Genomic DNA, 12,347 nt, shown 5'->3' with positions numbered 1-12,347 from the left:
TCCCTGATTAAACTCGGTCTTAATTCTAACCAAAAAGGCTACTTTTCTCGATTTGTGTCAATGGGATTGCTTTAATCGACGTTGTTAGCTTCGAAAAAATGTACGTACCAGCATTGCCTCATTTTGAGAGGCAAACGGAATTTGTTAGGTGTGTCATACTTTAATATTGCGTTAGGTGAGATCCAGACATGGGGAGAACTTTGGAGATACTGTGGTCCCAGTGGCGGATTTAAGGGGATGTCAGGGGGTTCCTGCCCCCCTCTCCTTTGATTTCTGAAAAAATCACATCAATGGTCTCCTCTTGACATTAAAATTTTCACTAGCTGAATCATGGTTCTAAACCGTACCAAATGGCACCGATCGCCTTCTAAAATAGGCTCTACCACAATTTATCGGTACCCCTCAGCAGGTCCCGAACCCCACGCCGAGGAGGGGGGGGGGGGGGCTTCGCATCCGCGGTCTGTCATTCCTATAATTAAACCAGACCCCCCCCCCCAAATAATCCTGGATCTGCAATATATCTGCGATATAAAAAATGCAGGTCCTCTGGCATTTCAAGCGGTCATGACCTGTCGGACAGGCAGTTGCCCTATGTTTAGAGATCCTGTCAGAAAATCGTTTAAATTACTGCAATTGGCAAAAAGCTATGACACTTGCTGTAAAATGCCCTTTTTATCTAGTTTTATGGAGCTGATTCCTTTATTTAGCTTCACCATTTAAAAGCAACTGCAAAATGGGAATACGTGAGCCAATCTGAGACATCGAATATTGTTCCATTCTATATAGAAAGTCAGAATTTTGCACACCTCCGAAAAAAAAATGATCGGCACACTTTAGTTTCAAACTAGCATTCAGAGCTTTATTCTGTATCCTACTTTCAATATTGAACCAGTCTAATATTATTATGGAGAGATATTCATATATATATCTTATAGATCTTATGCGAATACAGAAAAGTTCACCCTTGGATGGCGACCAGTGCAGACCCATGTCAACTTCACCTGAATCTTTCTATTTACCCCCACCACTCCCCTCTCAATATAAAAAATATATATAATCAATTAATGAATTTAATTAAATTGATAAATGAATTAAATCTTTTAAAAACGTCGATTAAGTCACACACCCCTACATAATATTTTCATAAATTTGATGTTCGTTTTCAAAAAAGAAAGCTAAATAAAAGCTTTTGAATAACTTTATTTATTTTTTAACGCAACTTTCCCGTATACTCCGAATTAAACGCTCAAGGTAAATATCCACTAAGTGCTTCCCCCTTTTTTAGGTCAGAATTGATATGCCAACGATGTCAACGGTAACTGTACACTTTAACCCAACCGTCCTGGAGACCGACCACCAGCTGTCCGTTACCGCTGACCACCACACCCATTGGCTCGGATGACAAACCGTCCGCTTTAGTTAACACAAGCTCTTTGAATTCCCCTTTGCTGGAGAGCCTATGGATAGTCTTATTATTTGTATCGGTGACAAAAATGTCCCCTTTCTCGTTAGTGCAAATTCCAAATGGGACAAATGGCTCGCTTGGAGTAGAGCCTGCCCCTTGAGGAGTGTAAGTGAATTTCAGCTCTCCCTCTTGGCTGTATGAACGAACGCAAGCATTCATTGGATCGGACACGAGTATATCGCCGTTAGATTTTGAACACGATAACTGTTTTAACTGGACAACACCTTTGTCGTCCCCCGCATTTCCATCGGAGAAGGACTTAATGACACCACCGCTTAGGTTCAGGCGATGGATGCGGTCATCTTGGTGACCATGCGTTTGAATGATGGGCTGATTCTTGCTATTTGCCGTCACGGCAAGTGCTTTTGGACAGATAAGCGATGAAATTAAAATACCTGCTGTATCGAAAACATAAATCATCCCTTGCTTAGGATCTGTGACAACCAGACACTCTTTGTGATGTGACGTAACAGAAGCCGCAAGATACGTCATACTGGACATGTTCGGAACGCCAAATTTTTGTTTAACGGCCCGTGCCTCTCTGTCCAATATGAATATCCGGTTTAATGCGGGGTCTTTTTCACAAAAAGTAGAGATGATTATGTCTCCCGAGGTCGAAGAGTCGAGAGAATAGAGTCTTTCTTTTTTACGTGACAAGAGGGGTATGCGGATTTTATTCAGCATCGAAGGGCGTCCGTCATCCAAATATAAATAACCGAAACCTCCTTTTAGAAGTTCATTAGTAGTCGGGGAAAATTTAAAACAGAGCTTAGGTATCTCAGGCACAGTCGGAGGGGACTTCTCAAGAATGGCCTGAATTTTCGTTGCGCACTGCACTTTCATATTGACAATTTCGGCAGGCGAAGCATCCTTCGTCAGGCGGTGTGAAATTTGCGAGATGCCATCAATGGCCATTAGCATGTTATCTACGTTTTCGCTGGCTGCCTCGACATGCTTCTCCTCCGCTTCGAATTTCTCGTCTATTTCGTTACCAATGTCTTTTGCGTATTGGTCAATTCGCGAGAGGAGGACCTGGCGTTGGTGATCGACGCGAAACTGGACATCGCGTTGTTGGTGATCCAGGCCGGTCTCTACGTCTCCGAGAGACGCTTGTGTGCTCTCATATCTTTCCCTCTGCGTTGCTAGTTTCTGTAACAAATCCTGGATCTCTTTAACTTGGGTCTGGGCCGCTATTTCTATTTGTACGCACTTGTGGTCGTCGTGAGAGAGAATTTTACAACGTATGCATACGGGCTGCTTGCATTTGACGCAGTAGAACTCCTGCACCGTCTCCTCGTGCTTGGGACAAAAAGAGAGCTCGTGTCGGAACAGTTCTCTCTGGTATGCCTCCCCGCCCAGGTCCTCCACAGCAAAGAGCTGGTGCCGCTGGGAGCTCTTTATTTTACGATGTATTTTCTCACAATTACCGCAAAGAAAATCCTTGCAGTCCAAACAGCGAACGGTGGCCGGTACCGTTATGGCGTCCTCCGAGCAAAGCCCGCACACAGGCTGTTCGTCGGTGTTTTGTCTCTCTTGAACCAGGCGCTTGAGCTTCTCGTAGAAGACGTTGTCTTTGATGCCCTTTGCGCGGTCCGGTGGGGCGTAACACTCTGCGCGACAGGTCGGGCAGGGGAACTTGAAGTTATCCACCGAAGTAAAAATTATTACCTTCTCCAAGCAAGCCTCGCAGAAGGTGTGAAGACATTCCAGAATTTTGGGTGACTGGAAAACCTTCTTGCAGAGAACACACGTTAGAACGTCTTTTTCTATGGCGTGGGCGAGACTGGAGTTGGACGTCATGGTGTTTTTTTTTTTTTTTCTGAAAATGACACAAAATTTGATAACTTTTTTTTAGACTTGGAGGAAAGCGAATCTAGGAAACAACAATAATAGATACTTTACAATAGGCCTACATAAAGAGTAAAATTACATATTCTTTGTCTTTTACAAGAAATTATAAATATGAGAATTATCCTCACTATAAAATTCAAAGCGAAAATTTTAACATCCATAGGAACAACATGAATAATCTACAATAATGTATTAAATTTATCATATTTGTACGTGAAGTGTGTATTTTCATGCCAAAAGCAAGAAATAAATAAGATCCTAACATTGCTGTAAATGGCGAAGGTGTCCTACAACCCAAGTTTTGTTCACCGTTATGTCAGTGAAACTAGACTAACAAATTCCGTAATTAACTCGAGAATTAACTGCTCCTTACCTCCGTAATTGTCACTTATCACATCTCCTCCTACATCTTGAGATGTCAACTATCTTTTAATTATATATTTTGCCTAAACACCGCGAAACCTTTCCTTTTATTTCCCTGTACTATAAAGAATACGATGACACCAGTGGGAAACTCAAAACGAATATTTCGTTTAGATTTTCATTTGATTTTCAAAGAAGCATATCGAGAATCGCCTTCCAAAAGTGCTAAACAATTTGTACCTGAGCCCAATACACTCACCTCTGTCTTTGGATCACCACATCCGTATATTAAACTCAAGCTACTGTGCAGGTACCGCTAAAGCAGATGAATAGATAATAATCTAGTCATTCGTCCACGCAAGCAAAATTCATGTGGTCATCAGCTATCTCAACGTCGCGGTCATTTTTAATATCCCGATAACCATATAAGCCTACTTGTGGATGGTTCCAGTGGCTCGTCATGGATGAAGTCGAGAGTTGATAAAGCACCTCTAGCGTCAAAGTGTTTCTTGAATTTGGAAGCTTTAAAACTACTTATTTAGACTTACATAAAAGAGTTACTTAAATAGTGATCTATTTCTGATTAACAAATATATTTAAAGTTTCGTGCGATTATGACCTCTTTTCAACCTTTTAACATACTTTCCTGACACTCGCCATAATTCTGTTACAAGCTGGGGACATTAAAAGCTTAAACGATGCTTTTTTTTTTCAAATTTTGTCATCCCTTCGAGCTCCATTCTCACACTGACTCCCGAATTCCGTGCGATTTAAAACAATGTCAAGTAATGATTGTCAAATGACAATTTGAATAATGCTCGTCAGAAGGTGGCGTCATTTATTCATGACATTTATATGTAGAAACATGATCTAAAAGTATTATTACGTTTTGGACGCACGGTTTTTTGGGTTCCTTGCGTCCGGCTAGGACTTAGCTGGATCGCAGGTAGCGACTGTTGATCATGTCGAAAAGTTTCTACGTGCTGTTTGCGATGGACGTGCTCCTCACGCACGAACTCCCAGGTTTTCCCCAATTTTTTGGCCGTAGATCACAAGTAGCAGCCCGTACGTTCGGTCGGGACCTAGGCTTTAATCTGGTTGCATTCAGCGAAAGTCCCCGCAGAGTTGGATCAGCCACGCAGACTGATTTCTTCAGTGGGAATGCGCCCTCAGTTTGCAGCTCCCTATGCGTCGGGCTGCTTTTTCTCTTCCGCTGCAACCCTTGCAGTTTTGTTCTCTGTTGCTTTCTTGGACTTAATATATAGGTACTACTGGGAGCACTTTGAAAAAAAAAAGCTTTTCGCCTTTTGCTTTGCAGGTCAAGGTCACATTGTACACAAAACAAACGTGCATGGTCTACGGTACAAAATACCAGTATTCCCAGATAGCGCAATACGGAAACAAGATAACTGGTGAAAAGGACCTCGCCTCGCTTCGCCGAATATTTTGATTTCCTTTGACGTAACCCCACACGACACTTTAAAAATGACACTTGGTAACAACATAGTTTCAACAAAACTGAAGAAGATCCGGAAGATGCACATGATTGGGACCTTCGTCGGCTCTTTGATTATTTTATATTTTCTTCAAAGTCATGATCAGAGTCTAACTACAACTAGAGATGGCAACATTTTGGAAAAAGCAAATGAAATTCGGGTAAGAGTTAAATCCAAGTCAAGATATATATTGGTTTTTGTTTTCTCCATATCAGTTTTATTTTTCAATGGTTCACTGAGGATATTTTGAAAATATGTGATCGTCTAGTTATTGGTCTACTCTCTTTATATGATAAGACTAACTCAGAGTACTGATAAATAATATCTGAACACAAGGGTTGTAATGGGATACGAGAGAAAATGGTACTAGATAGGAAAAAAGTTACTAATTTAAATTTAATCTAAATATAAAATGGCAGAATCCTTGTGAGTGTATTCAATTTTCTAGCATACAGTACATATCCATCATTGAGCCTTCAACGGAAATTTATTGAACATTAAACAAATTTTCAGAGCAGGGTGTAAGCAGCAGTCTTCTTGATTTAATGTTTATTGAATCATGCCCGCAGATTTACCATTGAGAATACACTTTAATTGCATGATGGTTATATATAACCATGGAGATGAAGTGCCAATTATCAACTGAAGTTAATTTTCCTGTTTACCATATCCTTATAACCCGTATGGTATATACAGAAATTAAAAAGGGATTTTGTTTTTCCAAATCATTTTTCTTTTTTCCGACTTTTTGACTAATATATGATAACAACGATTTGTGTTATCTTTTATCTTTTAGCAATCAATTCAAGTTCCTTAAAAGAATTCACCTTATTGAGCTAACAAAAATACGTGGCTGATTTTAAGTCAAGCAACAACATTTAAAAGCGTTATTCCTCTTCGGGATATTTGTGAAGTCAAATTGGAGCAGCTTGGCGGTAAAGTTGACCTCATAAGTAAAAACCACATGGTTTCGATGTGCCCAAAGAGGTTGATGGTTCACAATTATAGCGGAAGTAGACGACGATGTTGACGCTTCCTATGAGGTTGCCTGGTATAGTAACCTGCTCAAACCAGTACGGTGGTAACAAAGGACCTTGAAAACACTTACTAATGGCAATCTGTCCCTCAGTCTAAAGCTTTAGGGAATGAGCTGTGTTTGTTTAGTTGTTAAGCAAGGTCATAAGAACAGGGGGGTCTGTTTCCTGGTGGTATGTTATGGATGCCTTAGGTGTGGACTCTGTGTAGGAAAACAGTCTGTGCATATCACTGTTAGACAGTGCAGAGCGTTCCTTGCGACACAGAATACTGTCAGGCAATGTCTATCTGTTTTGCGCCAATCTGGCTCAGAGCAACATTGCTTTAATACACTGCCTTACTCGGTTTATGTGCCTTAATATCTGCTACTTGTAAGATGTCAGTATCTACTGTGTGGCGTTGCCGAAATATTGAGACGTTTTTGACTAAACCATGCTCGCCCAGAGTATTACTTGGACCAGTCCAAATATTACTATCCAAAGAAATCACCACACATCTCTTACTGCAACAGTGCATCACACAAGGCAGTAAGATAATTGGTACTGACAAACCTGCCTACTTATTGCTCTATTCGCATATTTCACGAGGTAAACGTTCCCCGAAAATAATGCGTTTTACCTAGGCATACCTTTATATCTTAAATATTTTGTTAACTGTCGAGCCTGTATTTATTGGGTAGCAAGTATCTTTGGATATTTTGCGAAGATCCAAAATGGACGTAACGTGCTCAACAGATTGACGTTGATAGCAGGCTAAATCATAGCCCAGGTGTTTTGTTTAAGAAATATGGCTTGTTTGTTACGAAATTGCTAAATGTTTTTAAAAACAAGGCTACTACTTGAATTGACAAGTAGAAGTTTGGATCGAAAAGTAGAAACGAGAAGTCCCCAAGTTGCTACCTTATTCACCAAAAGACGTAACTAAGAGGTATTTTAATTTTATTACAGTCCGTCAAAAGAGAGATCAAGAGTATTTTATTTAAACACCGAATCCAGAAATCAACAACCAAAGAACTGGAACCAGTGGTTGTTCGGCTTACTGAGACTAAACAGTCGCCCACAAGAGGTATGAAGATATTTAGCAAGGCCGATACAGCGCTTCTTCCTACTGTCCTATCCTGTCATATCCTATCCTATCTTGTCCTATCCTGTCCTGTCTGGTCCCGCCCTGTCCTATCCTGTCCTATCCTATCCTATCCTATCCTGTCCTATCCTATCCTATCCTGTCCTATCCTGTCCTGTCTGGTCCCGCCCTGTCCTATCCTGTCCTATCCTGTCCTGTCTGGTCCCGCCCTGTCCTATCCTGTCATATCCTATCATATCCTGTCCTATCCTGTCCTGTCTGGTCCCGCCCTGTCCTACCCTGTCCTATCCTATCCTATCCTGTCCTGTCTGGTCCTGTCCTGTCCTATCCTATCCTTTCCTATCCTATCCTATCCTGTCCTGTCCTGTCTGGTCCTGTCCTATCCTATCCTATCCTATCCTGTCCTATCCTGTCCTGTCTGGTCCCGTCCTGTCCTGTCCTGTCCTGTCCTATCCTGTCCTGTCATGTCCTGTCCTATCCTATCCTATCCTATCCTATCCTATCTTATCCTGTCCTGTCCTGTCCTGTCCTATCCTATCCTGTCCTGTAATATCCTTTCCTGTCTGGTCCCGTCCTGTCCTGTCCTGTCCTATCCGTTCCTGTCCTGTCTGGTCCCGTCCCGTAGTCTCGGCACCACTTGCGGATTTTGCTACCATCTCTCTCCACTCCAATCTGCCGCCTGAGGATGCTGCGCGTGGAAGGCAATCGGTGCCACAAGGTGCAAGAGTGCATTTAGGAAGTTTTGAGCCTTTGCTGAAAGCTCAAATTTCGATGTTGCAAAAAGTCTGGCATCCAGACTTATGGTGGTGAAGTGTAAATGCAAGCTTCATTGCATGTAAGAGACCTGTTGCAGCTAGCTGACTAGATGTTGTCTTCTTTTGTAACTGGGGCTAGCTATTCCGCAAACGAAAGAATGCTGGAGGGCAAGCAAGCTCTCCAGAAAAGAAAAGAAGTTGACATCTTGGTCATCTAGCCGCAAAAGGCCTAGTGCACAGCTTGACATGAAAATTAATCACATGCACGTGTGCTTGCTGTATTACATGTGTGTATACATGTTTGAACTGCTGATTTTGTTTGTTCTGTGGGTTTTATTTTATTTCATATGATCTTTATTTTATAATATGTGTGTTTTTTTTTTAAATAAATAAGGATTCTGATGCACTGAGCATTCAATGTGTTTCGTTTGTTGTGGGGATTTAAACCGAATCAATATGTGGTCGGAGGGGAGAGAAATACCACTTTCAACTTTTTCCTGGGAAGAAATGCAGTACATTGTGTACTTGTTACAGGTAAACTGAGGCCAGGCATCTCACTGAGACTGTTCACACGTTATGGTCTGTCGATTCCGAAGATGAATGGACAGTTCAGTTACCGTATCTTTTTAGGTCCTTCGGACTATACGGGACCATTGGGGCGCTCTGGCCCTCCTGGCCTACTCGTACCGAAGGGAAACTCTGGAAAGCGAGGCCCGAAAGGGGAACTGGGGAGAATAGGAATTCCTGGGTTGCCAGGTCTCCGAGGTAAGTGGGGGAGAACCAGGAGAACTTTCACGATATTTGGTTATTAAACTAAATAATAACAATGAAATACTAATAATAAAAACACTTTTGAGGTAGTAAGTAGGATGAAACGAACATCTTCATCACAAGCAGATTATACCCAGTTTTATCAATACTGGATAGCGCTATCCTCTGGATAACATATCCTTTGGGCTAAATTGTTATCCTCTGGACTCTTATCCTGTGGGTAAAATAATGTTAACTTTAAACTAGATACTTATTTTTGTTTCTGATATTGCTTTCCAGTGGTTAAAAAAAGGCTTCTATCGTCAATATAACTTTCCAGAGGATAACAATTTTATCCAAAGGACAGTGTTATCCAAAGGATAGCGCTATCCAGTGTAAATGAAACTAGGCCCTGATGTATATCTTATATGAGATGATGATACTGGAGAACCGCATTAATTTTATTTTTACATTAGACATACAATAGCCTTTTCAATACAAAACGCAATTTTATCAAAAATCTTAATAGAAACGTTTTGTATAACGAATTGCATAATGCGCATCAGGCAATTTTAATGAAAGGTCATGGTGAAAGTTCCAAATGATTATGCAAACCATGTCATGAAGTGTAAAAAATGGTAAATTTTGTACCAAGATTGTGGTTATGTTGCTGTTATATTTAAGGTCCCATTAGTCCTAACGGTGCCCCTGGCATCAGAGGTCCAACAGGCCCCCCTGGTCTTCCGGGCGCCGAATGCGTTTATGATGACCCTAAAGGAGACCCTAAAGGCGACTGCGTTTATGGATATTCTAAACGAGACACTAAGGGCGACTGCTTTTCTGAAGACCCTAAAGGAGACATTAAAGGCGAATGCGATTATGAAGACCCTAAAGGAGAGACTAAAGGCGGCTGCCATTATGAAGACCCTGATGGAGACCCTCAAGGCGACTGCGTTTATGAAGACCCTATAGGCGACCCTAAAGGAGACTTTGCATCCCGCCGTAACCTAAGAGAGCAATCAGGTTTGATAGTGTTTTCTGTGTTTTCAGATTTGTATTAAGTATTGGCGAATATCTTATACTATGCACAATTATTGTACACTTGACCAGAATCTTCAGAAACGTAAATTGTTTTTCAGTAATTAAAAAAATATAATGTGTTTGGAAAACCTTCAGTGTATATAAAAAAACTAATGAATGTTGGGTGCAATATACATATAAGATATTTACCTTAGCTCATATGGTTATTTTTCAAAATAACGATATTTCCAAACTTTTTGGTCGAGTGTAGATTGAGTCATTTCTCGTGTATTAATATAATCACCAGAAACGTACATCAAATTATCAAGAAAGTAAGATATTACGTACTTTGCTGTACTTATCGGTTGTATGTATTGTTCTGTTATGTGATTTCAACGTTCTATATCAATTCAAGTGTCAACGGCATGGTTATTGTCGTAGATGAATAATCTTTCCAATGTCTTTTTAGAATATTCCAAACAATTAAAGCGTCTTCGTTTGGTAAATGGAAGAACGCCAAACCGGGGGCGTGTTGAAATCTCAGTGGATGGCCAATGGGGCACCGTGTGCGATGATAACTTTAATGTCAAGGCCGCCAGGGTTATTTGCAAGCAGCTCAACCTCCCTCATTCTAGCCCAGCTGTCCAAGTTGGAGCCCACTATGGGGCGGGCGAGGGGCCTGTTTGGATTCTTAATGTCTCCTGCAGCGGCACAGAGGCCAGATTGGACCTGTGCCGACACAGTGTGCGGAGTAGTGTCTCCTGTTCCCACCAGAGAGACGTGGGGGTTACTTGCTTGTAACCAGGAGACGCTTGGACACCCTGTCGTCGATTAAGTGTATAAAGTATAACTATAATGTCGAGGTCTAATTCATTAAAATGAACACAAGTGCATATTATCCTAACACTGACTGCCTCAAAATATATTCGTTTGTGATGCAGTATTCTAGAAAGGGTGTACATGTAACATGCATATTCTTGTAACTTTTCACGTAAGTCCCATCGTTCTCGTAATGGGGTATTCTCGAAGGTTTGTAAGTTACAAACTGTTATAAATATGCACATACATTTACAACTGCCTCCGACCAGTTGTAACTCGCTGCGAAAAAAATACATAACTATTAACTGGATATATATAAAAATACAATTCTCAACTTTACATGCAATATTTACTTTAAATTGATAATAATACAATTTCAACACATGTTTAAGAACGCATTAAAATGTTCAACATATTAAAATGTTTTAATTTAATACTTTATCATACCTTCTCATCAAATGGGTTGGAAGAATGGGGTTGGTACACTCCCCCCCCCCCCCCCCCCGGGGCAAGTCTTTGTCATTTCAGACCTCCGTGCAGCCTCTCTTTTCTTTCATGCACTAGCAAGATTCTGCCATTTCCTTTTGATATGTTTCTCAGTTCTTTAAAAATTAAAGACTAAATTCACCCTAAAAGTAAATTGAAAATATATTTTTTCAATAAAAATTTATAAGTAGAATGGAACAAAAGACGCATATCAAAATAGCAAGAACACCATGTACATGCTGAGCTAGGTACTTTTACTTAAAGGAAATTTTTAAAAAATAAACAAAACATTTGATATTACCGTAGAATAAACAAAGAAAAACTATCATGAATTCAAAATTACAAATAAGTAAAGGAAAATAAAAATTAAACATGCTGTTATTTCTGCCCACTTTTTCTGCTTGGTCGAAGCAATGACAACTGAAAAGAATTTGGCAAACAAAATATCTTTAAATGAATGAACAAAATCAACTAAAATCTCGTTTTCCGAATTTGAAAAATTAGCACAGTTTTTTTTTTCTACTTTCCATCTCCAACAAGGGAGAAACGCCGACGAAATGAAAAAAAAAAACATGACACAAAAACAGATGCGCTCGTGTGACGGTAACATAAACGCATCGCGTGAGAGGTAATGTGTCTGCCATCCACATTTTAACTTCAAATTGCTTTTACTGCATTTATGTGAAATAAAATTTGACAGCATGTATATGTCTCAAGGTACACCTAAGTGTTGTTTTATAAGAATCAGAAAACTTCATTTAACACAATACATATCTTTGTGTTTTGAATGTTTTTCCACGTCGTAAGGGAAGTAGAGTCTTTGTTCGCAGTCATATCAGTGAAATTAGGCTAACGAATTCCGTAATAAACTCGCCAATTAACTGCTTCTTACCTCCGTAATTGTCATTTGTCACATCTCCTACATCTTGAGATGTCAATTATCTTTTAATTATATGCCTTGCCTAAACACCGTGAACCCTTTCCCTGTATTTTCCCGTAGTGAGAAGAATGCGATGGTATGACTGCTAGACTCCGCATCAATATTTCATTTTAGTTTTCGATTTTGTTAAAAAAACATATCGAAAAACTCAAGTTTCTGGGCAGATATCGTTAAGGCAGATGGATAGATTAAAACCTAGTCATTCGTCCACGCAAGCAAAATTCATATGGTCATCAACTATCTCAACGTCGCGGTTAAGCCTCGGTCACAACGGGCCCTTATGG

General features: G+C 40.3%; 2 protein-coding genes across 3 annotated transcripts; one reads left to right on the top strand and one right to left on the bottom strand.

Annotated features, from left to right (window-relative positions):
• Window positions 1–1,182: 1,182 nt before the first annotated feature.
• On the bottom strand, window positions 1,183–3,563 carry LOC106152540 (tripartite motif-containing protein 2). Its single transcript, XM_013526152.3, has one exon. The coding sequence runs from the start codon at window positions 3,263–3,265 to the stop codon at window positions 1,310–1,312; it is 1,956 nt and encodes a 651-aa protein (XP_013381606.3). The 5' UTR covers window positions 3,266–3,563; the 3' UTR covers window positions 1,183–1,309.
• Window positions 3,564–5,001: 1,438 nt separating this feature from the next.
• Window positions 5,002–11,720, top strand: LOC106152537 (uncharacterized). 2 transcript variants are annotated; one of them, XM_087009443.1, is made up of 5 exons: window positions 5,002–5,335; window positions 7,158–7,275; window positions 8,679–8,813; window positions 9,483–9,821; window positions 10,288–11,720. In XM_087009443.1, exons 1-5 carry the CDS (start codon window positions 5,165–5,167, stop codon window positions 10,617–10,619), a joined length of 1,095 nt encoding a protein of 364 aa, XP_086865569.1. In that variant the 5' UTR covers window positions 5,002–5,164; the 3' UTR covers window positions 10,620–11,720. The 2 variants fall into 2 exon arrangements, with proteins under 2 accessions (XP_086865569.1, XP_086865570.1); XM_087009444.1 differs by lacking the exons at window positions 5,002–5,335; window positions 7,158–7,275 and adding an exon at window positions 7,777–8,106.
• The last annotated feature ends 627 nt before the right edge of the window (window positions 11,721–12,347 follow it).

The sequence above is a fragment of the Lingula anatina genome, chromosome 3 (genome assembly GCF_051362555.1).
Source record: "Lingula anatina isolate TDL-2025a chromosome 3, LinAna3.0, whole genome shotgun sequence".
NCBI lineage: Eukaryota > Metazoa > Brachiopoda > Lingulata > Lingulida > Lingulidae > Lingula > Lingula anatina.
The sequence above is the reverse complement of the archived record's forward strand: the minus strand, read 5'-3'. Positions and strand labels throughout refer to the sequence as shown.